Here is a 27,816-nt window from a genome sequence, read left to right as displayed (position 1 = left end):
TGGACAATATGATCCAGTTCGATTCGCTCCAAACGTATACTGGATATGGCTTGAGGGAATGCTTTTAAATAGACTTAAGCCCTCAGTATTAACCCATTGCCATTAAGACCCCAGCCAGTGGCCCCGTCTTAATATCGCCATCTGTAATCCCAGATGAAAACATAATCCTCAACATTGGAGAGGGATGATCCTTTTCACTGGTAGCGGTGTACGTTGTCCTGCTGCGCTAACCTCTGTACTTAAAGTTCATGTTTGCATTTTGACAACCACACAATGCCCTTATATTGTGCAAGTAGGCATATGTCAGGTCAAGTTTTAGGTATTCAGCCACATAAAACCGTGAGAGTAGTCATGAACTTATCAGTGGAGGAAAGAACATTATTCATTTGCACTATGCTGTCATTTAGGCAGTTGGTTTCCAACCTGATTTAAGATTGTGGAGGAAAGCTCAAACAAATCATAATGAAGAAAAACTAAACACTTAAATCAAAATAAGTAATTTTTATGTTATCTTTTGTGAGGCTGAATGATGGGCAGTGCGTATCTGAAAGGCACAAACACCATGTGGCTCTGCCTAGGATTGTGAGGAGGAGTTATGGAGGGTTATGACTGGATCCTGGGGAAAAACAACTGGGAAGCTTTGATAGAAGTGACTGATAAATATCATATAGGTCACATGGTAAATGGCCTGGCATTCAGAGAACGTGAGAAGTAATGCCCTGAACCATAAGGTATCAAATGCTGACGGGGTTAATGCTTCTTTTCATATATCTGGTCAGAAAGAGGATAGAAAATTTAGAGGCCCACATGTTAGAGGCCCACTTAAAGTGATACTTCTCTTTGGTGTAAAATTGATCATTGATCATTTTCAGTTACAGTGGCTGCCCGAATAATCAGGAATGATGGGATTCTTTACTTTTCCTTTCCTTCTGCCTTTTATTGTTCATTATGTCCGGGGAACTCATTTTCAAACAGTAATTTTGCCTGTTTACAGTCACAAAGCCAAATGCTGGTGAGGAATACACAGTCCAGTGGGCAGGTAATGTCAGATTGACAGCTACTGTAAATCATTCTAGATAAGTATCAATGTGAAATGTAATTTGACATGACAACTCAAGTTTAGGAATCCACATGACCTATTCGTCTGACCTAAAACAGCTTGATTATTTGTCAATATCAACAACACACAAAGCTAAAACCATGACTACTGTATGTAAAGCCTGGACCTGCTCCATTTACACTTAATGGTAATCTTTGTGAGTGTGGTTTAGCACTTAAGCGATTTATGGTGATTTTATGGTGCAGAATCTGTGTTCTCACCAGCTCCTTTTTCAGTTCATTTTCAAAGGAGTTGTACATAGATGTGACATCATAGAGCGGGTGGCAGGCCTCCTCTGTCCACTTTCTGGCTGTAGAGGATAGGAGTGAATATTCAAATTGAAGGCAAATTGAGCTGTCCAAAGGCACAGGGAAAACAAATATGAGTACTTCAGCTGAGTGGTATTCCCTTTTAAGGAAGTCAAGCAACCACAATGCTTTAAAATAACTTTTAGGGGGCGACTGAAAGCCCTCTAGGAGACAATACACAAGGCACAATATTGAGTGAATACATTATGTTTCTTTTATTAATCATTTTTCTACTAAGGACAACAAAGAAACAACAGACCTACCACACTCACTCCCAACCTTACTATATAAAAGTACATGGTAAAAGTGCAAGATTTCAGAAGAAGACAGCAGTTGAGACATTCTTAGATTAAATTTGATGAGAAAACAAAAGAAGGCACCTAGGGGGAATAAGGTACCAAACATTGGATGTCACTGGATATATTTCTCCCATTGCCTTTCATACATCTACATTGGACTTATATTGCAATTTTGGAATTAGATCATCCAGTTTTGTGAAGATGGTGAGATTTTATGAGTGAAAAATAAAATAAAGGGAAATGAAATTTATAATAACAAAAATAAGAATTTGTTAATTTTGATATAATTACAGTATAAGGTACAATCATCAAAATAATATTCATAAAGGTCTATGTTCAAATTAAATATTTTGAATACAGTTTCAATCACAGCAGTAGTATATACATAATCCATTTCACAACAAGCATTATAATAAAAAGAACATTCTAAAAGACAAAAAAAAAAAAGAATCACAAATATGTTTCCTTCCATGATTAAATCTAAAATTTTACTATGTTTTACTTCAGATGTCTGAGACGCTGTGACAAGAGACCAGTCATCTCAGTTGAAAGACTGACTCCTTATCCCAGTGTGCTCTTCCCTGCCCAGGGTCTTCTCTAACAATCAGGATTAAGCACTTGGTCCAGACTCTTCAGGTCAGTAAGGAAGCTGGTTGGGGTCAGGATGTGAGACGAGCCTGCCAAGAAAAATGAGCAAAATGATACTCATATCCTTGGGAGAAGGTAGAAACTAAATGGTCTCTAAACAGTGATTGCCTGCAAACGTTTTGAACTATGGTAGAGTCCAACGTTTTCCCCAGTACTTACCGATCAGCACCTCCCATTTCCCATCAGTGGCTCGAGTGACCTCATAGGCGGAGCGCATCTCTGAGTGCGACACCCCGCCGATCACAAAGATGATGAGCCGAGGGCCGGAGCGATATTCTGTAGGAGATTTATTTTTGTGCCAGTGTCCGAAACGTGCACTGCTGTAAAGACATTAAAACAGTAACTGAGCAACTAGGTCTATTCATAAACCTAAGGCCTGTTTGTGAGCTGCTGATTCTCTCACATGGATATGATCAATCATTAGTCATCATCATGAACTGCAATATAAAAACTGGGAGCCTCTAAATATAATGCATTGCTTCTCTTTGATTCGTTAAGCCCACTATTGGACAATGTGAAATGTGAGGATCACAAAAAAATAATCAATGCAGGTAACTACCCAAAATAAGCAACTATAAAGCCAATGTTTAGAGTTAGTAGTAGTCCTTATATCATAACATGTATGCTAAAAATAACAACTAGTTTGCACTGAAGCTGTAACCAAAACCAAAACCAAAAAAAAAAAAATCTAATAAAAGTGGGAGTACATAACAACTAGTCCAAGTTGGAATAGTCAACATGTCAACAAAGTGCAAGCAAAAAGTTCAAAGATGAGTTATATATAGTACATATATCAACAACTGTTGTCATAATAATGATATATCAGTGTTGACATTAATGACTACTCAGATTTAAACGCTGAAAAAGTACTTTGCCCAACAGGAAGGAGACAAAGCATTGTGCATTAGTAAATGCAGATTATGAGTCACCCCAGGTCCATGAGAGTGGTTTGTATAAGCACCATAATCATGATGGCAACTCCAAGGGGATTATGGGGTATTCAAAGCAGCATTCAGAACTGGCTTAATTTCACCTTTTCAACTCCCTTCGTCAAAAGCTTGGTTCCAACTTAGTTACAGGGATAAAAGCTTTCATGTGACAATAATAATCTGTCTGCTACCTCAGTTGATCATCTTTGTATTGCTTTAAAAAAAAAAAACTTGTTCCACATTTTCAAAACAACATTTTCCTGGAATGTCAGAAAAAAGGCATGTGGGGTTTTTCGTGGCTTACATTTTTTCCCCCTTTAAAAACATTTTTCCCCTTTTACCCCTTAACCTACCTTCAGCTCTTTATTTGCATTGTGAAAGTAACATTGTGCACGTCATACAATATTAAAAATCATCCTTTTCCAGCACCCACCTGACTGCAGTCTGGGTTGTATTGATGGGAGCCGGATCAGAGATGAACGGCCACTGCCTTCGGTCCAGTTTGTCCTCGATGGCATTCTGGGACACAGACACAGAGATGGTGTAAAACCTGACAACACCCAGCTGAAAGAAACACTCTGGTCATGTCTACCAGCAGCACCTGCGACCTCCTTTAGACTTCCATACCTCCATGACGTCTTTAATGGTGGGTGTCCATCTGGAGAGCTGGTAGGTGCTCTCGGTGCGCTCCTTCCGGTCTGGCAGCATTTTCCCATCATTGGGGCCCTGACAGAACAACACAATTTGTATAACAAATACTGAGGTAATGCCTTTATAGAACAGAACAATGTGACTGTAACCAAACTGCAGTCAAGAAATTTACCCCAGATATGATGTTACAGCCCAGTTTCTGCAGGTTGGTGATGATGTTGCTGTCTGCCTGTATGTTGGCGTGCTGGATGAGCTTGGTAAGGTTCTCCTCCCCGATGCCTACAGATAGCCACACAGACTCTTCATATACAAATGGCAAAGCTAATAAAAAGATCTGGTTCTTGCACAGCTATTCACTCAATTTCAATACTTTCTGTCAATTCAAGCAGCAGTCATGTGGAGTATGCTTTTCTGCACCATGTTGGTTACAAAATGTCAAAACAGAAATTCCCGTTTTGAGGGCCCACCTTTTTTCTTGTGGAATATATACAGCAGTATGATGCGGATCTTGTCATAGGCCTCAATTTCATTGTTGAGGAGCACAGGAACGATGCTCTTCATGGCATCCTTTAGAGGTTCCCCCTCTGCGTTTGACCCCATTGCCAAGTCCTGTGGGACAAACCAGTGTTTAAAGTACTATTTGAGTGTGAATTTCAAATTGCACCCTCACTCAGCTATTGCGCCGTTTTGGTGCGAGTATCTTAAAGAATTTTACTTCAATAGAACATTTTCACTTTTCGCAATCATACCTCTATGGAATTTCACAGAACAATAAAGCCAAGTAAGTCTAGTAAATTTCACTGGGTCCAAAGTCATATTCTTCATCATGTAATTTTGCCTGTGAGCAGTTACTGATACAGACAGTTGATTCACAGGGCAGCTGATTTTGGAGGATGACTACTCCTGAACTCCAATGGTGGTGGATATGGTCAAGTGAAAATGTTCTACCAAAGTTAAATATGGCTTTAAGTCACACATCATACATTCGGTGTATCTACTGCCTCCTATCTATCTCCTTAGCTTTTGTTTTCTTTTTCCCTCCCAAGCACGTCTCTCTCACGACCCTGCTACAGTCACAGGAATAGCTCTGACCCTTGCACTCTTTCTTATTGGTTGCTTGTAATGTTGGTGACGTTAAACTTTATACTATGAAATGTAGAACAAGCAAGCAAACCATTCTTGAACAAAGAAATTGGCCTAGAATGCACAATTTAAATTTCCAGAGTTGCGTGCATAATCCATCAACAACCTCAAAACCACTGGCAACTACTGGCTACTTAACTTAGGCTTTCATACTTACTTTTAGCTTCGGGATCTTCCTCAAATGCAAATCTCAGCACTGTATGACCTTCCTAAAAATCTCTGGCTAAACTTCATAGTGAATTTGGATTAAGCCTCACTTGGGCCAATCAACAACAAAACTGTGTGTGAGCAACTGAAATCAAGACAATGGTTAGAAATGCACATCAAAATGTACTACAATTAGCGTACCATTTCTAATATAGTTGTACACACACATTTGTATTGAGTTGCGCCAGACAATGCAGAACATTTAAAAAAGGACAGCTGACAGAGAGCTGTGGCTGCTTGGCTCAAGCTGTCCACCTTAGAGCCAACACATGCCCATAGGATTACAGAGACAGCTTTCAGACATACTGAAAGACCCATTAGTGCGATGGAGTGAATCACTCATACAAAAAGGCCCCATTAACACTTGCATCTCATAATACCACAACCATGCGTAGCTTATCATTTCTTCTGTGCCTGTGATTCATCTGATATGGGCCTAACTCTGGTAGAATACACACCCTCCGGCAGACAAAGCATGGCTGCCACATTCAGACAATCTATTGGGGCTTGGCAGGGGTCTGGGCCGCGGCTTTATCCCAGGCTCCTGCTGATGGAGGGGATTTCTGGATGGTGCAGTTGCACATATGTGTGTGATGTTAAAGGTCTTTACTCTGAGTAGTGACATAACAGCTGCCTCTGCATTACTGTACATATAAGGAGGTGGATGTCCGGTCTCAAGCTCCTTATGCAATATTACCATTAAGATTCCCCATTAACTATCACTACACAGTGGCAGTGGTGCTTGGACATGCCGCAGAGGAACTATTAATAAGGATGCTATCATGGCGAGGTCACTTTGTCATGATGAGTGAGTGGGAGGATGTTATTCCATGTCAGACATACTCTCTAAGATACTTAGTCAGTGGCAACATGGTGGGACAGCGGAGTTGTTCCCTGGTGCTGTAAACTGTAAACATTTTTAAATGAATATGAGATAAAAACTACAGACTGCCGATTATTATTATTTTTTGCTCTTACCAATAACCCATGAGGACAAATATTGAGATGTAAATTTCACACAAAGTAAGTTCACCTGTGGTCATGTCTGGTTGCCTTTCTTTTGAAGGATCATGACAACATTATGATGTTTCTTTATCTCAAACTTTAGATCTATCTGACAACTACAATTCCACCCATTCTATTTCCAGTGGGTGTATTGAGCTTACCTAAGTCCCCAACTGCCTTCACAGTGCATCTAAAAACACTCCAGAGAGTTTTATTTTCATGTCAATTGTTTGTCAGTATGAAAATTATGTTGTTTGTTTCCAACACTTGCTTGGATTTTTTTTTGTTAAAATTCAGACATGTTCCCCTCATCACTGATATAAGAACAGTTTTGCCATTTCTGCTTGACATCCATGACATTATAAGCTGTATACTGCACAACAGCACTGACCTGTTCCACCTCACAGAGCTTATCAAGAGAGGCCTTGAATTTCTTCATACAGGCTTCTGCTAGGTGCAGATGAGTGGAGTACTGTGAATCAAAGTAAATAAAGGTTATGCATTCAGTGGGGTTAATCACCAATAATGAGTTTACATTTATGCACAAAAAGCCATTATATGGCCTATAAACTCTTAAAAAAAAGCATTCACATTATTCCCATGGCCCTGAGCAGCTCAGTTAAGATTTGTGAACACAAACAAGTTAGAAACAAGAAGGCCAAAACTAATTGGTGACATCATCAAGAGACACTTTGCTACACTGAAAACTAACAGGACTGAGTTTGTGGACAACAGGCCAAGTTTACTGGAATATGGGCACATTTTGAAGTTCAGAGGGGTTTAAACTAAAGTTTCAAAAGAAAACACTATGACTCCACAGGGTCAGCCACCATATCACTGTCACCGGAGTGGCTTCAGAAAGTGTCTCTTGATGACTTCAAAGATGTTCACAAACCCCGACTGAACAGTTCAAGACCATATGAGTTACAACAGTGAAACACTTCCTCAGAGAGGATTATCCCTTTGAAATAGAAAGATGATCATGATATTAGAGATAAAGCGCTTTCTTTTCTTAATGAGATAATAACTCACCAAGCTCAGCTCCTTCTGATACTGGGGCATCTTCTTTAACATCTGAGAGAGATCTTTTATGTTGGCCTGAAGAGTAAGACACATTTTTTTAAACCAAAAACACAGCAGAAGAAAAGCCAAATCTGCATGTTATACCATTTGTAACAACTAAAGAAAAATAAGTACTGCAGATAAAAACTCACATTATCAGTGGACATCCTCTTACTCTCACAAAAGGTGCGGAGAAGTTCTGTCACTTTCCTGTAACAACAGGTTTAGTTCAAGTTTAGTTACCATGGGCAGGAGCAGTGTCAATGTTACACATTATTTAACAAGCTGTTAACTTCACTTTTTTAAAAACTATAACTTTCTGAATACAAATTCTACCCGACTACTACATATGGTACATATATTTTAAAAGTCAACACGCTAACCAAAAAAATAAAATAAAAACTCCTACTATTATAAAGCCAAAATTAAAAACAAAAATGGCAGCCATGATTTCACCCTGCTTAATAATTTCTTTGTAAAAAATGCACACATTAATTTGAATTAATGTAGCTGAAAGAGGAAATTTAGCTAAATGAGGAAATCAGATAAAGTGTGTCCTAATGGATGACTAACATGCCTTTCGAAAGTCATTTCAGTAAAAAAAAAAAAGAAATTATGGCAGACTAAGTGAACTCATTAATCCTCTGGATGTAATCTTACAATGGAACTTATTACTTTGATTTAATGGCGAGTAACTTCCAGCAGTACTTGGGAAGGGCGACAACGAGACCCAACAGTGCAGAGATGAGGTTCATCTAGCTGCGTCAGACTTACTTAGTGACATCTGCTATGTGCATGTGTCTAAGCTGAACCCACAGCTCATCATCTTCATCCAGTAAAACTTCTCTCTCCTTTGCATCTCCAATGCCGGTTGTCTGATACCTTAAAAAATTAAAACAAGTGTACACAACACAAATGAGTAGGGAGATACGGTAATGAAATGGGATGTATGCATGTACACCAACGTGGCCAATCAGGTGAGCAGAGAGCTGAATTGCAGTCAGGCTTTACTCACCTGTAGATGTCCTGTTTGATATCTAGCAGGTCGTAGGCCATCGCCTGGAAGGTCAGCTCATGCAGAATAGGTGAGATGGGGTCAAAACCACGATCGACGATCAGCAACTGGGATCGCGCCTTATCAGCACCCTAAAAACAATGAACATTATGGATAGCAACCAAAACAAAAAAGATTAGATTGATGTGAATGATGCACAGTAAAGCAGGATCTACATGCAAGCATGAAATTGATGAATACTGTCATCCATTTCCATTATGTTTTTGTGAATCTGTCAGGTCTTGTCTTCCAAGCAGTGGGCCTATACTTAATTTGGATCAAATCCTCAGCTTTAGTCCAACTGTGGAATTTCTGGTATGTGCGCAGGTGTGCATAACAGGTTTTTATCCATATGCAAGTTCAGTATCATTGTCAGACTTCATAATTAAGATACTGATCAACACAAACTCCAGGCACTTCAAGGTTCTTTTCAGAATAGATAATAGGTAATAGAAAGACGGAAGCACTTAAGCTAATAGCACTTTTCAACAAATTGTTAATATGTCAAGTACGGTCAAAAGAAATATAGAGGAAGCTCAGATAAGTATGTTGATGTACCTCAGATGTGTGGGGGGCAAAAAGAGAATGGTAATACATGCCTTTTGAGACCCGTCTCAGGCGCAAGGAAATGTCAGCTAAGAAAGACAGAAAAGAAGAGGAGAGAGAGCAAGGTCCAGCAAAGAGTGAGAGAAATAAGCAACAGGAAATAAAACCCAGAAACCACAGAGACGCCCATAAACGGTATAAATATAGAGTTGCATCATTTCAACTAGAGTTCATCCTCTAATATGAAAAAAAAAGCTGGTTTAGCTGAAAATAGCAGTATGAGAAGTTGGTTCAAGCGTGTTGGCAAGAGAATACCATAAATCCAGCAGAGCACATAGGAAGCGTCGTAGGTGGTGTTGTATTACTTAAGTGTTTCCTCACCTCTCCCATGCTGGGGTTGTCAGCTTTATGAGCATTAAGGCGCTGGTAGACCTCCTCAGCCAGTCTAGCGTTGTCCTCTGGGCCCCTAAGAGACAAAGTGGTACGCAACTTTGAACCAATCAAGTAAACTCGGTGACACACAATATCAGTCAAAAGTTTGGACACACCACATGTTTCTTTATTTTTACTATTTAAGATAAGATAAGATGCACTTTATTGATCCCCTAGGGGACATTCGGGTGTCACAGCAGCAATGTACTGTACAGTAGCAGAACAAAGAGAAGGTAATAAAAAAAATAATAGAATAAGAATAGTGCAGAAAGGATATAGGCAATATACATAAACAATATAACAATATAAATATAAAACGATTAAAAAGTGTCTGAGTGGTGTTATCCAGCATAATACATTTACAATTTTCCACATTTTAGAATAATAGTAAAGACATCAAAACTATGAAATAACACAAATGGAATTATGCAGTGATCAAAAAAGTGTTAAACAAATCAAAACTATCTTATATTTTAGATTCTTTAAAGTAGCCGCCCTTTGCCTTGATGGAAAGGCAAAGGCTTTGGAAATAAATTCATACACAGGCATCAACTTCACTATTTATATTTGTCTAAGAAACAAATTCCAAGCATTTAAGCATAAGCCTTTAGATCAAAATGGCTTTAAGAGAATGAAAAACATAGTACATTCAATCAGGTGTGTCCAAACTTTTGACTGGTAGTGTAGTAATTTCACTTTATTTGTATGCGAGGCTTCTGTACCTGCGGTAGCGGACTGCAGGATACTCCTTGAGTGTGTCGCACAGGGTTGCGATCTGCTCGGCCAGATTCTCCATAATTTTGCCTTTGTCTCCACTTGCAAAGGGACTAAAGAAGGAGTGCATGGAGGTGGGGTCATCGAGGGAGAACACCTGTAGAAGGGAGAGGGGTTGAGGTTTGTCTCAGTCGGGCCATAACCTGTTCAAGAGAATCAAGACCTGAAGAAAAATGGAGAAAAGTCCTCACCTGAGACTCATACGGCAGGAAAGCAACGTTGATCTCTTTTAAAGTCTTGATGACTTTGGCAACTCTGGATCTCCCAATCTCAGCGAAGAGACCATCTGGACAAGCTACAGAAGAGGAGAAAAATGACATCAACATAATATATATCAAAAACTGTTATTGTGTATACCACATATACATATACAACTAATGATCTTACTGTCGGTGAAGAAGATGTGTGCTGCTTTGTAAGTGAAGGCAGCATCTTTGAAGTCACTGATGAGCGCACGGACTGACTGCAATTCAAACAAATGTTTAAAAAACGATTAGGAATATGGAGAATATTAAAATAAAACACAGAGGGTCATGACATTATGAAGGGGAAGACACACATCTCACCTTCTCCACTGGTGAAATCAAATAAATGGCCTCCAGACTGGAGATGGGCTCCCTGCGTTTATTGATATCCTCCACAACTGTAAAGCGGAAGGGAAAAGGAACACAGTTCAGTCTAAACGACCTAACTCACTTGGCCAAATGACTTCCTACTGCAGCATACAACTGCCAATAAAAGAAAACACCAATGTGAAGTGACATGCGATAATAAAAACACACCAATACAAGCTGCCAGGACAACTTCAGTGGATGTTGGCATGAATTACAAGTGTGGAACTCGACTAGAAGGATGCAACGCCAATCTTTCATTGGACATTCAATAATTTGGTGTCTTATTGAGTTTGGTGAAAAACTCTTTCACAGGTACCAATCCAGAATTTCCTGTAAGTGCTCAGCTGGATTGGCCGTGGCATATGGATTACATGGTTTTCATGCTCATCGAACCAGTTAGTGAAAATTTATGTCCTGAGGATGGGGGCACTCCTAGGATAGATCACTATCATCAGGACAGAAATATAGGAATGAGGATGAACACTTAGCATTGGCTTTGTATTGGCTCATTAAGGCCTTGCTCCGATGACTTAAGTGGCCAGGAAAACACATCCCACATCATACCAGAATCACCAAAACCCTGCTTTGAGTATATTTTGTATCCCCAATTTACTCTATATATGACTTCATAGCCACTAGTTCATTAAGCTTTGATCCCCCAAGTATGCAACTGATCCTAACGGTATATAAGACCATAAATTGACCATATACTTACTGGTCACCCCCTCTGCCAAAATATCAGACATCTTGCAGCAAGAGGACAGAATTCGCATGCTGATGTGATCCACGATGAGGACCTGGAGGAACACAGGAGAAGTGTGGGTTATAAACTGAATGGGACCAAAACAATGAAAACATCTTAATTCAATGGGGCAACTGTCACCTTCCAGTCTCCATCCTTCTTCACACTCTTGATGACCCCGTTTAGGATTTCTGTAGAGAGACAAGACATGCGAAGTGTCATTCGTGAATACAGAGGTAGGTAGAAGTTCAGCTAAAACTGGAATGAAATCAACACATTTCATATTTTGGGCAAAACCATGCTTATTTAGCACCAAAGTGTGGCAGTGGATTTAAGGTGATTTGGCCAAGAAGTAAGGAATATCTTGTGTAGCAGTGGTTAAATAGCCAAATATAAAGCTACATATATAGCTTAATACCAGTTTTTCTTGATACCTGTGGTTTGATAACTACAAAGAAATTAGTCAAATATCAATTTTGAATTATATTCATGTTTTGTGACTGATTTCATGCACAAACATAAAGTCATGTGTCACAAGTCTTTGTCAAGTCAGGAACCAGGAACTATCTTGGAACCACCCCATATTTACCACTTGTATTTACTACCTGGTCAGCTGTTTCGGTGCAACATCCTTGTGTCACATTCTTAAGTTTACAGATCAGTTAAAAGCACAGTTAGTCCATTGACTTCTCAGCCACAGCAGCTGTGGTGGCTATACCGGCTTTCAACAAAGTCAATATTCAATTTAGTTGTAGCAGTGACCTTGCAATGAATGCTACACACCAATAGTAAAATGAACTGCAAAACCATGTCTTGAGTCCCCCAACGCTTCGCTACCAATGCCTTAAGTGTGCTAAAGGAAGTAGAGTGTGGGATGACATAATGACAAAAGAAGAAGTACAATACATGTGACGTCGCATTCTTCACTGAACTTCCTTGTTTAATATCATGAAAAACCCAGTAGTGGCTCTATAAGGCCCAAACTCTAATTACCATATGACAATTCTCTGGCTAATTGAAGTGATAGTTGGCTGATTAAATAATTAGAAAAAACCCTCATGATTTGGAGGCTTCCGTTATGCATAATTGTAATCACTATGCTATGAATTGTTTCCGTCAGTGCCACAGGACAGAGCTATCATGTTTCAGTGCTGTTCCAGGATATATTGAACAACATAAACCAGCTAGGTAGCATTATTTACAGTAGTTGTCAAGAATAAGAAATAATGTAGGTCTATATCGAGTGATAATATGGACGTCAGGGTTTCAGGGTTTCTTCCAGAAAAGACCCAGTGACAAACTGTCCATTGGCAGGTTTCTGACCGCATGATGACTGAATCACAAAATATTCCATTGGGCCCTACATTAATGCAGTGCTAAAATCCCAAAGGGAATTGGAAAACATGACTACATAGAGTTCTCTTTTTGACATAGAAGTAGCCAACCAATCCAAGCGATGTTAATAATGTTACACACTATCTTTCCAATGTCTCAGCCTGGTCGGTAGGCACATTTTTGCCCAGGTAGCCTATCTGACCTGCAGGAGAGCTCCAAATGTTCACACTTGATTTTATTCTGTCACTGCTCTGAGTTTATTATGAATGATGATACATTTTATTTGGCATCAGTAGCAATGAAATAGGAAAGCGCTCACACACTTCTATGCTCCAACACAATTTTACTGGATGTACAATGTTTGGAGCACAAAGGCTCTTCATTAGATCAAACCCATGAGCAGTGTGCCACACTCATTCCTTTTCCTATGAGATTTCCTTATTCCAGCACCTGCATGTTTTTCTTCTCATTACCATCAATGACAAATCAAATGACAGCAACATGCAGCATTTTTAAAGAAATGCCATGGATACAAGTGGGGGTGAAAATCCATTGTGATGGTGCATTCCAAAACCTGTATTTTAAGGTGGAGTTGCATAAGAGTTTCACAATGCTCACTGCGTATTGTATTATGTACACGGGCATTATAATTTGGAAATACACAAGTTGTAACACAAGTGAATAACAAGTAGGCCTAATTGTTGGATTAATACTCCGCCCTGGGCAGGGCCAATGTCTGGGAAAAAATCAAATCAATCAACTGTAATGTACCAGAGGATTTAATTAATTCTGACTCTTCTGGCTCATGGGGGATAAATCCAAATATTTAAACATGAAATTCATCAGTCAATATTTCAAAAGCACAAATTATTCTATAGGGCCTCCTAAATAATAATTCATAAGCAAGGGACAACATAGCCTTACTCATAAATTGAATATTAAGATATCTTTTCATTTTATGGCCGAAATCATTTTGTAACCATAGTTGTCAGTTGTCTTCTTTTTTTTAGCAGATGATGACATCTCAACCTGTAATGAAACTTGGTAAAACTTTACAACTGGTGTGTGCAAATTCTAATGTGTATACAACTCCACTATAAATTATTTCATATTGTGATACATATTGTTCATCTATAAATTACATACTACTGAATGCTTTTTCTCCATTGATTTTCTCCAACTATTGCGCCAGCAAAGTCACAGGACTAATTTACTCGAGTCAAAATGTAATAGCAAAACTGAGAAACACACTTCCTCTAGCTAACGTTAGCATAAAGGCTCCCACAGCATTTCCAGCCACTGACGCTAGCAACCTGTCTGAACAGTTTTTCTTTCACACCCATCAATGTCACGACAATAAACCACCGTTTACCCTCAGCAAATACAGATATCAACACATGCCACATACATATACAACGGCATACTGCTACTTTTCAAACAAAACTCGTGTTATTCCTTTGGCAACATTTCCAAATGTTAACGTTAGCATTTTTGACTGGAGCAGGAAGAAATGTCTCTGGGCGACCGACAGACCCTGTATTTGGTTTGATATGCTCAACTATCAAGCCGCTAAAAGATTAAATGTCAATTTAAAATGTGTCTTTGGTTGTCTTATACTTCTGAATGTATACAATATTACAACGAATGGGTAACTTACTTTCTCCTACCACCGCTTTCAACCCACTCGGTGCCATCTTGACAGCAGTTCGCTAGCTGGTTGGTTACTTCCTTGTTGTTAACATTTCTCCTCTTCCTCCATGCAGCTTTTGAAAGCGAAACATTATCACCCAGTGTCTGATAGCAGTATTGCAATAAAGCAATAAAAACGTCTCATGCGCTATTTAGTCTACTTTTTTCTTCTTCAAAGAAATACCAGATAAAAAAAAATGTTGAGATGTCTGTTATTTTACATAGGCCTACATTTATATTCATTTTAGGCTTAAACGAAGCATACAATTCCTGAAACAGATTTGCTATTTCACTTAATTCAAACACAAATTTTCACTATAATCAATATAATCATTATCATATTTCTATAAGCACTGATGTGTCTGTGGTGCTCAAGTGGGTTTATAATGACCATATCGTGCTTTATGGTATTTCAGCTCATATGGCATCACTAGGCTATAATATTCCTATAATATTCCTCTAAGGACATAGCATTTTTTTGTGATATCTGCATATCATCCTTCTAAAATTTGTTACAGGGTTACTGATTACTATAAGAGAAAAAACACTTCATTGGTCACTGCCACAACACTCAGAGCAATCTGAGTGATCACTAAAAGTGTTTAATCATAGATAAGTACACTTAATCTGCATTAAGGCCTCATCACTTGGCTTTCATTTCCTTTTCATGACATTTTCTAAACTCCCTGTACGCCTGTATAGGATTTCCTGGGGCACAGAATATGGAGCATCATAATGTCAGCTACAATTATCACATTATGAAATACTATAACACTATATTTTGAAGCCCTAAAAAGAATGACAGCTGTGAAAAAGAAAGGACACCTGCAAGAAAGAAATACACACTCACAAACACACACACATACACTCTCTCTCTCTCTCTCTCTCTCTCTGGGATGCTACACTCAATCTCTCCAGTGCCTCAGGAGACTGACTGTGAAACATCCACTGGGCCACTTTTGATTGCCAAATGCCATCTGAGGGTATCATCTGATAAGTGTTGGGAGAAGTATTATGTTGTCAGCCCTGATGGATGAGAAGATAAACAGTGTAAGAGCGGCTGGTGTCAGATAATTCCCAGGCTCAGGGTGCCAGGCTGAGCTGTCAGCGAAGCACCAGCCTTCTCTGATAACAGACACCTGGGAGGACACAGACAGCTGTGCGGGTCTGCAGAGGGTGACGGTGTGATTTCCTGTTTTGTACATCGTATTCAAACCCAAGGCGATCATTTATGAGCTGTTGTCGGCCCATAAGCATGTCACATCATCCTCACACCTTAAAGCAGGTGTCTCCTAGCAACCGTTGCATTTGTGCAGTGACACTGAGGCCCAGTTTCACAGACAGGTTAGGCCTAACTCTACGTATCCCGTCTCAAATCCTGTGTTCTTTTAGCATTTGAGCATTCTCCATTACATTTTATCATTCAAGTTGAAGTTTGTTTTTTTTTACATTATTGAGGTATATTGTTCCAGGCCTTGAGAACAGTTGACAAGCTTGTTGCCCTTCTTGTAACCTTCCAGTAGACAGCTTTAAGTCCACATAACCCACAGTTAATGAAACACAGTAGAAGGTAACTTCTCTTATGACTGTTCTTGAGCAGTTCTCTTTTTAAGGTTTTGTGATGAGTATTAAGTAACCATCCCCAAACCTTGAGCAGATACTTTGGCCCATCAAAATGTTTTAAGGACCAAGCCAAATCAGGTAATTCAATTCATAGGGACAATTATATAACATGCATACAATTTTAATAAACTATTATTTTAGTGACTTGCTAGTAAATTGTAGAGCTAAACCCAACAAAAGACATTCTTAGTCCAACAATTTAAAAACTAATAAATCAGTAGTCTATTTAGTTGACAAAATAGCATAATTACTTTTCTGATATTGTGCTTTTGCATAATAATACAATCAGGCAAAATGAACACTTTTGATCTAGAGTCTTATTTGATTAAGACCAACACAAATTAATCATCATCAAAATGACTAAGAGGTGGCAGTCTTAGTAATTTCCACAAAAATTACTTTTATTTCTACTTAATTTAATTTAAGGTTTCATCTTGTCCTTGATGACAAGGATAAGATCTACGACATCATATCCTTTCTTCTTCAACCACATCCAATGCTTGCTTGTTTTCAAGGAGCAAATAAATGCATCTGTTACAGTAAATCAATTAGGTGAAACAAATCAAACAAACTTTAATGAAAGACAGCATTCGAAACTGACACGCTAATCAGAACAGAACACATAATATACACAATACAAAATAAATTATTACAATTACATCTGATCCAATGAGATGTTTTGCAAGAAACAATCAATTAAGTATTTCTTGACACTGCCACCAAAGCAAAACATACAGTGATCTAGGCATTGAAAAGCACTTCAGCAGTCTTGTGTGACGGCAGCTCAGATGTGAATTTTCAACAGGCATCATTGATCCCTGGAAAACACACAGCACACCCTTGGGGTGTATAATCTACTCAGTGACTTCCAGTGCGTCATTCTCCAACTCCAGTCCAACCTCTGCCAGTCAAACCACTTCCCTCTTGCAGGAAAAATTGATGCTTTACCAGATGCTCTTTCAACTGTGTTGTCCTGGGGTCTTCTGCCCTCCGTCAACACAAAGTCCTCAGTTGTCAGACTCCACACCCATCTCTTTCAACAGTCGCTGCTCCTTACGATTTCGCACTCGCTCTTTGAAGTCCTCCAACTCTTTCCTCTGTAAATAAATATTATCCAATCATAAGCAACTGATCTGAGCAGCTAAAGTTGTCATATTGTGTACAGCAGTAGTTCCAAACTGATTTTGTTACAGGACTTAATTTTGACCTTGTTCATGAAGTTTAAACCTATTGTATTAGACAGCAAAATTAGCAGTAAGATAAGATAAGATAGCAGTTGTTCTTTATGGATAAACATCAACTGAGAAAACATGTAGGCGTTAGACAAATTATTCTAAGTATGGTAATGAGTTGTGGCTGTTGGGGCACTACTTGAGTGAAAGTGAAAAAGAAATTCAGTAAAATCGTTGATTTCAAGACTTTAAAACAACCTTCAAACTTGAGACTACATGGTCACCATATACACGTGAAACACTTGGGTCTTGGAAGTGTTCAATAGTTTAAATTATTTTTATTTGACACTTCTAGCAGTTACAATAAGCCCAGAAAGAACATTAGGCAAAATAGGTAAGGAAGTGGTGGCAGCATCACACCAAAGACCCTTGATAACCTCTGTGTTCATTACAATAAAGTGAAAATGGGCATTAATGAAAAATCACAAAGTCTAACTGTAATGTCTACATACAAGTGTGCTGGCACCTCAAGTCTGACAGGGTTTGACATCGCCACTTATCTGTTTGTCACACAAGAGGTTATGACAGATTGCTGTATAGACTTACTTGTCTTTATGCATTTTTACTATCAAGTTCTGTGCATTACACTTACATGCAATCGCTCATCAGGGGGGAAGATCTCCCTCTGGATGTCATAGAAGATGTGGCCATGACAGAGACAGAGACAGAGACAGAGAGAGAGAAACGTGTTATTTCAGAAAGAACACCATAGAATACGGGTGTTACAACAGGCCCAGTCAACCTAACCATAAATGATGTTGCTGAAAAGACTCAACTGCGTGGACTAAGATGAACTGCAGAAAATACAGATGACAATACTGACCTTTCTCTTCACTATGTATTCCTCAAAGTATTCCGCTTGATTTGAGATCCAGAACATGGTGACAGGAAAAGACAGGTACAGCATCATCTGTTCAAACGGAAAAATGATGTAATTCTGTTACATCATGACCACACTTAGCTAACGCTAACGGCTAGCTAAATCAGAACACATATTTGGATATTTTGCCGATGAGAACCTAAAACTAAGAGACTGCGAAATGCCGAATGTCAAAACTACATCCAGATATCACAAGGCTTTGCAACCTATCAATGTTATGTTACACTTACTCTGAACACCTCTATTTTAACACCCATGTTCGCATCCAAACTTCAACCTTCACACTACTTCCGGGTTGTGAAGCTCTATACGTAACTACTGAAAGGTCCAATCATTGGTGAGCTACAACGCATGCACAGTGGTTGCCAGATATTGAAAATTTACCCCCAAAGACCTATCATCGATTTACAAAATCATAGCATTTGCAGAGTTTAAAAAATACTTTTTCCCATATAAAACCGTCTGTTCGGACCCCAAGATCTGAAGATTACAGTTAGAATCACAGTGTGCACATATCTTTGCTTACGAAAAATAACTATACTAATCCTAGAATAAATGTAAAAAATATATTATAACCTACAAATACCACAGCAACACTAAAAAAAACCCCACGCAAAATCATGCTAAAGGTAAACAATTATAGCACAGTATATCCTATACCTTTAGCTAGGAGATTGAAAAAAATGAAATCACTACAAACTTACTAAAGAGTACTAGAAACACACTATATGTTCCTCCCTACAGGAATATCATCGGTTAGAGTTGTAATAATTTACAATGTTTCACGCAAAAACATAATGCCATAGGATTTCAATTTATCAATTTCCTATTTTGTGAGGATAGGCCTACTCATGGTTCGCTTGTATTCGAGACTGTTGGGAATTAGATGATACATTCAAGCTTTGCCATGCAAGCAGTCCATCTAAGAGCAGACGATGTCCCAGTTTTCCCATCCTCCAGTCTCCTTCAACTTATATAAGAGATGTCAATCAAGAGATATTAATAAAACACGACGTCCCTTGATGCAGGTTAAGTAAGGTACCCTTCTCTTCTCAAAGCTTTTAGAAGAGCGGGGAAATCAATTTGGGGCTTTACTACAAATTAAGTGCAACTTTTTTTTTCTTTTTTAACGGGTTTTTTTTTTGGCCCTTGGGACTTGAATAAAGATAACACTAACCTTTTCCACCTCTGACAGGGACCACACAACTGTCGCAGCGTCCATAGAGCATTTTGTACTTTCCGCTAAATTCACTAATCCGAACATTCCAATTTTAGATTTTTTTCTTCAATTATTCACAGAGTTCCATCCATAGCGTGTGTAGTTCTGCCATATCTCTGTCATACTCAGCTGCTGTGGCAGGTGAGTTTTGTAACCTTTATACAGGCCTAGATTTTGCACACTTTGCAGGTCACCACGTATTTATAGTAACTTAACACTTATTAGTATTTAAAGTGTAATGCTTATTTTTTACTTTAGTTCTTCGGTTAAATTAAATAAATGACTAGAGTCTCTATATAAAATTAAGTCTCATAGCATTTTGGACATAGGGTGATTGTGACATGTCCACTGAGGGGCGCTGCAAACCACTTATTTTGTCCAATATTCAAAGTTAATATCAGGGAGTCGGTTGAGACCACAGTGCAATAGGTAACCTGTAAAGAGCCCTTTGCTAGTCATTAAAAAAAAAAATCCAACATATTCAGTGGGGTTGTGATCTGCATGGGCATAATTGGATCCCTGCCCACGTGCCTGCAGGTAAAGATCACAACTTGAGATCATGGTATTTTTTCTCCTGTTGTATCCCCGTAATATTCCTATAGGGACTAGTATGGTATTTGTATATTTGCATTGGTAATTGTGGTATTTTCTTCTAATTATTGTAGGATTAATGCTGTCCTTTGACGTAAGGGAACGACATTATTTTGAGGAGTTACAAATGGATTAAACATTTTTTTTTTTTTTTTACTTTTACCAACATTTCCCATCGGAACTTTGCTCTTTAAAGCCCCGCTGTCTTGGACACAGTGAATTCATCCCAGTTATCTTGCTGCAGAGAAAATTCCCATCTCAGCTGCCTCAAAAGTTGCCCGTGTCACACGCTCTTTACGTTCTACACGTAAAGACCTACGTGTGACGTCATCGACAACGAGAGATGTTCAGGATCCTCGGAGAGAAAGATCCCGCGCGCCCTGGCAACCTGATAAACCCAGGTAAACGCCGTCGTTTCAAACATCATTTTGTCAGTCATGTCGTCTCAGCAAACCGTATGACTAGACAGTGATAAACACGTTAACAACAGTATAAAGGCTTAAGACGTCGCGACAATGCCCGGCGCCAACTGAGACTGATCACTTGAACGGCGGCCTGTTCATGCTAGCTAGCTCGCTAGCTAAAGCTAGTTGGCAGTTGTCTATCAAAAGACACAATAACGGCACCTACTGTTGTAGGTAACTGACACCCCGTGCCTGTCTCACCCACCGTTAGCCACATTTACCTGACAAATAGGCCAACAAATGTTGTTACGAGCACCGTGTTAGGCATCTAACGCTAGTTTGCTCGTCGACTGTCTTGTGTTGTGGGAGACGGTGACGCCGTCACGGTGATGATGGCGCACACTCAGTCAGGCTGAGTCTATTTGCTGAGAATGCAGTCCTGGGAACAATTTGTATAAAACACACGTAAACGTTTTGACATTCATCTTCCCTAAAGCTTGTTACCATTTTCTTGGAAACAAAAATGCGTTTACTGGTGCATGCTCTCAGTTTTGATATGGTACTGACGTTCATTACGAAACCCAGGCAATAATCCGAGCCCTATGGCCTAGGATCTTGGCTTTTCCGACGATGTTCGCTTGCCAACAGTCATTATTCTGCAGTTTAGCATTATATTCACCACATCTAGTAATGGCCCGTATGTCAGACAGAGTTGTGTGGGTTTGTAGTAACGATATGTGTGAGTAACATGGTTTATGTAGACACAAAGCAGTGGCGTTGAGCCGATTGGTATTCTCAAACAGATTACGTTTGTAGAGGCCCGTTACCTAGTTTACTGGCCCTGTTGTTTTGCTCCTTTCAGGACTCTTCGTCTTTGCACTGGGGGTTTTATTGTTGTGTGCCGTGTTTTTGCTTTTAATGGTTGACAAATGCAGTGGTAGCATGAGACATGAACAATTACAACATACAGGTCTATCTACTAACATGAGTCTACCTGCAGTTATTGTGATTGGCTTCTTTACCTTAAGGTGGCACAAACATAGAAAGCTATTGCTCTGACGTGGATTCATTTAAATCTCAGTGTGCTATGATGGTTATGCCTTCCCTTTGCTAAGTTCCTTGAAGTATATTTTCTGAATCTGTTAACCAGAGCTGCAGATGTTGGAAGTGAATGAAGACTGTCAGTCAGTAGTGTGATTGTCAGTGTAGTGCCTTGTCAGTGTTTTTAGGTGTAACCGCTGTTTGCATTTCAACCACAAGATGTAATTATGTACATACTGTGGACACATGGGTTCAAAAGGCATGCAGATACCAGGTGGGAAGTAGACCAGATAAGCTCACAATGTTGAGCTTTTGTTGACCAGATTTTTCATAATATATAATCAACTGAAGATTTTTTAATTGTGTTTTGATTTATTTAACTGGCTGCCTGCAAATTACCAACAAAGTTAAAGTGAAAATGTGTGTGTGTGTTTGCTTACTTCCATGGGTGTTTGTGGAAAGGTGATGATATGTTCCACGTTGATTTCTCTCTCTTAGACCTACCTATCATTTTGGTTATTATACATGTCCCATGCTAGAGAACATCGTTTCCTTGCACTCCTTGAAAATCTTTTACTGTTCTCTCTGGTTTAGTTGCCATGGTAACACCATCCTTGGCCTAGTTGTGAATGACCTCTGAATGAAGAGGAGCGAGTGGTCTGGGAACAAATGAACGAGCAAACAAAATCTATTTTTGTGTGCGCGAGAGCCTCATTTATCACTTTTGAATGATTTGGCAGGAGTGTCATAAGACTTACTATAATCTTGTTAATAGTTTCCACTGTAGCAGAATATTACAAATGAAACCAAGCATTCCATGCCTGTGCGTGCGTCTGTAGGTTACCTTTTATGTTTTTATATATTACCAGGTCATGTATAATAAAACTCCAGCATCTTGTTTGTGGGGATAAAGTTGGCCCACCTCTCTTGTTCTCTTGTTGGGATGTAATAGACCGCCCTCTGTCATCTGTCCAAGTGTGGAAGGTTGATCTCCTTGATGGGATGCATATCTGTAGCAGCTGAGAGGCTGAAGGTGAAACACTGTAATTTAAGAGATCACACTTAATGATTGGAAATGGAAATTGCTGTGCCTGTTTTAACTTCCTACCAATCCTGGATCTGTTTGACATGTTTTCCTCTTGGCTTGTAGCTGGATGGACAGTTTCTGGGTCTGTACAATGTCAATGACGGTGATCTGGTAGCAGTGTAACACTCCTGTCAGACCTGGCATTATGGTCTATTGACAGGAGAAGCCAAACTTGCACAGTCAAGTCTAAATTATAAAAAAATATTGCTTTAGGCCTATTTTATGATGTTACAGTAATTTCAGGTTAGTTATTACCAGATGACAGAAGGGTGGGGCTATAGAGTGCTGTTTGATGTGAGAGAGGAGCGGAATAAAAACATTTATGTTTTTATTTTTTTGTTTTTGTTTTGTTTTGGGTTACATAATGTTTGGAATTCTGAAGAGCAAGGACTGGTTCAAAGGTGAGGAAGGGGTTTTGTTTTTTGTGCTACCATACATATCACCTGCACCACTATTTTTGCTTCCCTTGTTTATCCCAACACACACCTAGATGTAGAGAAGTGCACACATACACCATCTCAAGTTGGCATATTGCCTGTTCCCTCTTTTCTCCGCTCAGGGTCCCTGTAGGTTTCGGCTGCTCCGGTGCTCAGATGATTAATGGAAGTGCCTTCAGACTTTCTCGCTGAGTCTCATCTCCGTGTGCACCGCTGCCGCTCCATCTGACCCAACCCCCAATCCTAATGCAACCCTCTCCTTTGCTTTCCCCCTTCCTCTCGCTATCCCTCCCTCCCTCCTCATGTCTGAATATGTTCTCCCCCCACCCTTCGAAAGACAGGGCCATCGGTTTGGCCTTCTCTGAATTGCTGTAGGTTGGAGCTTTGTCACTCTGGCAGCTGCTGTATTGTCTCTGGGAATGGTGCATATGGCACGTGGACGGGGGAGTGGGTCTGCGAGGACAGTGTCTGAGTCTGTCTGCAGTACAGAGGGGCTGCTGCTTGTTTCATCTGGGAAATCAGATATTGCGCAGAGCTCTCGCTGGTCACCTGACAAGAATGTACGCTGCAGAGTGTGGTGCGTTACTCCCCTGATCTCTTGGGGGTATGATGTCTGACTAATTTGGAAATTGAATTGGCCTAGTGCACTCTCAGCTGTGTGTGTGTGTGTGTGTGTGTGTGTGTGTGTGTGTGTGTGTGCAGGCGTGTGTGCAGGGGTGTGTGTGCATTACACTTCAAATTGATTGAGAGGTGAGAGGTCAGCAGTCAGCTTGCCTCTGGCAGTGTATGTTGAGTACCTAGGCATGTGATGTGTGGCAGATTTGACATGCTGTGGTGGAGACTCTAAAACTCAAGGAGTGAGAGATGAGATTTTATAAAATGTTATCTGAACTCAGGAATTGTCCCAGCAACACCCACCCACCAACAACCACCACTTCTTCCACCCACCCTCTTCGATTTGCTCCTGTGGTCTCTTGGCGAGTGGGTGAACAAGAGGTTAAAAGTGTAGTGTTTAATGCGGTGGGGTTAAGAGGCAGCATTGCTGGACAGGTTGGAAGAGAGGGTGTAGAGTGAGTGAGGCCTGTTTACGCCACATCTGCTGTCTTGAGATTGTATCTAGAGGTGTGACCTCAGCCTGGCAGCTCTCCTTATGTTCACTGACTCCACCACTCTGAGAGTTCCTCTGTGTCCTGCCCCTTTTTTAGGCATCAGGCATGTAATAAGGTAGACAGTTGTTGCCTCAGCACTTTGACATTTTGATAAATATGATGCAGAAATTGCCAAAAAACGGAACTTAGTTTTCAGTTGAGTGAAATTGGTTCTTTACGTCAAATCAAATCTCTTGATGTGATGTGTCTTGAACCAAAAGCGTTTCGCTACAGTCCCGACAGAAATTGAAATGATCCAGGAAAAATATTCAGTTCTTCTAGAGCCGTTGATTAAAAGGATCCCGCGCCTCCTTCTGCCAGTGCAGTGTCACCACTGTACCGTCATGAACATGATTACTGCAGGCTACTCTGCTACAGGAAGGCATGGTGGGTGGTCTCTCGTTCTTTTGCTCTCTTTCTCTCTCTCTCTCTCTTCCCCTTTCTGTGACCGCTTCAGTCTTCCTTCTTGTCCCTGCTGTCGACCGTTACGATAAAATACTGCCATGGTTACGATGTCTTGCATTATGTCCTGCACTCAGGATGCCAGTGGCGGGGTTTCTGAGCTGTACATGTCAAGGCTTCTCCCTCCATTCAAGTTGTTGGTGTGATGGTACACATACTGATTAGTGTAACTTAAATGAGTCACTATGACAGGAGTTAATGCTTCTGTAGATAGGTGACAGGATGGCTGTACGGTGAGGGGGGTTTCTTTGAGGAAGCAACTTGGCCACATAACACACACCATTTTTATCTTATGTGGCTGGGTGTGTTGACATTAATGGAGTTTAAAAGTGTTTGCCAATAGTGAACAGGGGTTGTTTGCAAATCAGACAAATGTAAGAGAACCGCACTTTGAATTAGAATGTCATTTGAATTTGAATCACAGTGCCGATCCCTGATGCGAACCTGTTGGACAAGTACTCCCTTTGGTAAGACTGACCAGCATCTCTGTCTCTGCTTAAATTCACTGGTTTAGAGCTGCTGGTTTTTCTATGACTGCAGAGTCTGTATTATAGATCTACTCCTATTACAAATGTTTTCCCCTCAAAAAAAAGACAAACCCTGGTGTGGCTGCTTTTGTATTAGCATAGTCCAGCCACAATATGAATGTGAGTGCTACATGGGGAGAGGGGAGTGCAGATAAGGGAGCCCTTGAATTGGTGGGGGAAGGCATATACAAGATCTGTCTGAGGGAAGAGAGTGAGTGGGGGTGGGGCAGGATGAAATGGAGGGAGGGAGAGAGAGGAAGGGGGTGGGGTGCCAAAGGTGTAACAGTGAGAAAGAGAGTGAGCGAGAGAGAGAGGAGAGCAAGGGACCTCAAGCTATTGAGGGGGAAAGAGGGGAGGGGTGGAATGAGCAAGCGCGTAGGAGAGCAAGAAGGAGGGGTGTGTGGGCTGAGGCTCCGCTGAATGAGGAAGCAGCAGAGCCATTTTTACTGTTGAGTAACTGCACGCTGCTCCGTCTGTGCTAGAGAGAGAGAGAGAGCCAGAGAAACAAAGTGCTCCTCCTGGATCCCACCGGAGCCCTCTCTCCCTTCTCTCTCCCTTCCCTCTCCCTCTCTCTCTTGCTGCTGGTGTCCGTTTGAGTGGGGGAGGCCCCGGAGAGGACACACAATGGAGCGAAGAGCCCGTGGCAACTGGGCCGTTGTACTGCTGAGAGGGGGATGGGGTAGAGAGAGGACCGGCTCACACAGCTAACACAGCCCGCCGGCTTCAGGCCTCCACAGCCTCTCCTCCCCGCCTGGATCCACTCTCTTCCCAGGCTCCTTTCTGGGGCCTTTTTCCTGGAACAGCCACCCCCAAACTCAGCTTGGACTAGACTAAGGATTACTAACCGCGTACCTTGGGATTTAAGGATACATACTGGAGCCCGAAGAATAAATCCCTCCCGTGTTTTGGATGAGAGAGAAGCAAAAACAAACTTATGTTTCATTCTTTTGTTCTTTTTTTTTAGTTTTGGTTTCTGTTTCTGTTTAGTGGAGTTCATAAATGGATTACAAGATGCATGCCAAGTCAAACGATTTGCTGGATTTTCAGAAACTGGATGCCCTTCTGGAAAAAATTGCACATTCGGTCTCTGTGAAAAGGTAATGTTTTGCGATGAGGTAGAATCTCTTTCGAACTTTTTAAATATTTTCAGACTTACTGCCGCCCCTTACATCATACAAACAAAAAATATAATTCACTGAGACACATGGTGAAATGCTCAAGAGAAGGCTAAATTGAAGACAGCCTGAAGTTATTGTTCTTGGGAACAGCACATTGTTAGCATTATCTGTAGTTTTACAACAATCTAATTTGGCAGTATATATTCAGTGTTTTGTTGAGGATTGCATTGTTGTCCAGAATTCAGCCAGAAGCCGTGAACAAGCAACCTCCTGGTGAGAGAGGGGGGTGTGTGGAAAGGGGGAAGGGGCACTACAGAGGAAGAAGGGGGTGGTGTGCGTGCGTATGTGTGTGTGTTGTGGCAGTAGCCAGGGTTTTGAAACATCTCCTGATTCCTGGCAGGGTTTGGCTTGCTCACTCTAACTGGCTGAAAGTTAAACCTGAAAGAGCTGGCTCGATTCAGGCCATTTCCTGTTAAAATGTGCCTGAGTCATGGTTAGTCTATGTGACTCAGTGCATGTTTTCATGCACTGACTCATAGATGCTGTAGTCATTACCGGGGGATCGGCCTTAAGTTTGTGTCCTTGAGTGATTTATTGGAAATAGTGGATCTTTAGCTTGCTAGATGATATCACTGCTAATTTAGATCCCCATAAGGCAGATGTAATCAAATCCATCTATATTTTCCTGGGTGTTGTAAACGGTAGACAACTTTTAGTATATCTGGAGCGTTTTCTTAATATGCATGCTTATGTTGTCTAAAACCACCATGTCTAACAACTGAAGTGGATTTTCATGCGAATTTAAAAGCTTTTTAGAAGTCATTTTCAGTGGCATCACAACCTTGAATCACTTGTACTTCTCCTGTGTTTGTCCATAACCATGGCAAACAAGTACAGGTCATTGGTGGTAAATTTAAAGCATCCAAAACTACGTTCAAGGCTAAAAAAATACGGTGCATTGGCCAAGAAGTGTTGGAGCGTTGCCATAGAAACCTTGGCAACTGCCAGTGCGCTGTGTATTTTTCTTCATACCTTGTTCCAGAGGTAGCCTACTCAAATGATGTGTTATTAGACAAACGTACGTGACGACAGACATACATGATACAAGAGAGATAATAGAGTTAAAAGGTGGAATATTCAACTTGGGAAGCTACTTTTTAGGGGTCTGGGAATTTTAGCGGTCTGGGAACCACACGTGGAGCTGGAAGATGTTTTTGTGATATCAGATCTATCCATGATCTGATAGGACTAACCATAGCAGGGTAATGGAATACAAAAATCAATATGCATGCCCATTAAAAAGGCTTTGGGCTCCTTATCCAATACACTTCAACATTAAGATGAACTTTATTGATTGGGTCATTGCAAAAGCAAAGGATATGATAAGGATTAAAACACGATAAATAAAAGATGAAGATCGGTGATGCATTATGCTCATCGAGCTAGTAGAAATAATTCTTGCAATGTTGACTAGTGACAGATTTACTGATCTTTGCATTTTCATATTAAA

At 40.3% G+C, this 27,816-nt stretch overlaps 3 protein-coding genes across 8 annotated transcripts in view; 1 reads left to right on the top strand and 2 right to left on the bottom strand.

Annotated features, from left to right (window-relative positions):
* Positions 1-1,598: 1,598 nt before the first annotated feature.
* Positions 1,599-14,571, bottom strand: stxbp2 (syntaxin binding protein 2). 2 transcript variants are annotated; one of them, XM_071916881.2, is made up of 19 exons: positions 14,506-14,571; positions 11,655-11,704; positions 11,487-11,568; positions 10,724-10,800; positions 10,545-10,620; positions 10,349-10,452; positions 10,106-10,254; positions 9,333-9,417; positions 8,367-8,497; positions 8,126-8,233; positions 7,504-7,561; positions 7,322-7,387; positions 6,681-6,761; positions 4,402-4,543; positions 4,107-4,213; positions 3,911-4,009; positions 3,717-3,802; positions 2,514-2,674; positions 1,599-2,383 (listed from the first exon to the last, which is right to left on the bottom strand). In XM_071916881.2, exons 1-19 carry the CDS (start codon positions 14,540-14,542, stop codon positions 2,304-2,306), a joined length of 1,779 nt encoding a protein of 592 aa, XP_071772982.1. In that variant the 5' UTR covers positions 14,543-14,571; the 3' UTR covers positions 1,599-2,303. The 2 variants fall into 2 exon arrangements, with proteins under 2 accessions (XP_071772982.1, XP_071772984.1); XM_071916883.2 differs by having other exon boundaries at positions 2,514-2,671.
* A 2,119-nt stretch (positions 14,572-16,690) lies between these two features.
* On the bottom strand, positions 16,691-18,572 carry pet100 (PET100 cytochrome c oxidase chaperone). Its single transcript, XM_071916907.2, has 4 exons — positions 18,503-18,572; positions 18,216-18,302; positions 17,985-18,017; positions 16,691-17,257 (listed from the first exon to the last, which is right to left on the bottom strand). The coding sequence occupies exons 1-4, from the start codon at positions 18,527-18,529 to the stop codon at positions 17,168-17,170; spliced, it is 237 nt and encodes a 78-aa protein (XP_071773008.1). The 5' UTR covers positions 18,530-18,572; the 3' UTR covers positions 16,691-17,167.
* Positions 18,573-20,422: 1,850 nt separating this feature from the next.
* Positions 20,423-27,816, top strand: part of brd4 (bromodomain containing 4) — a 29,877-nt gene continuing 22,483 nt past the window's right edge. For 3 of the 5 annotated variants that reach the window (XM_078284600.1, XM_071916862.2, XM_078284599.1), the window contains exon 1: positions 25,619-26,285. In XM_078284600.1, coding sequence (XP_078140726.1) covers positions 26,188-26,285 — 98 coding nt within the window. In that variant the 5' untranslated portion in view covers positions 25,619-26,187. Of the gene's footprint in view, positions 20,484-25,618; positions 26,286-27,816 lie in introns of those variants that run through there. The other 2 variants (XM_078284603.1, XM_078284601.1) reach the window with 1 other exon arrangement.

Source organism: Centroberyx gerrardi, chromosome 7 (assembly GCF_048128805.1).
Source record: "Centroberyx gerrardi isolate f3 chromosome 7, fCenGer3.hap1.cur.20231027, whole genome shotgun sequence".
Classification (NCBI taxonomy): domain Eukaryota; kingdom Metazoa; phylum Chordata; class Actinopteri; order Beryciformes; family Berycidae; genus Centroberyx; species Centroberyx gerrardi.
This window is presented reverse-complemented; position numbering and strand designations above follow the sequence as displayed.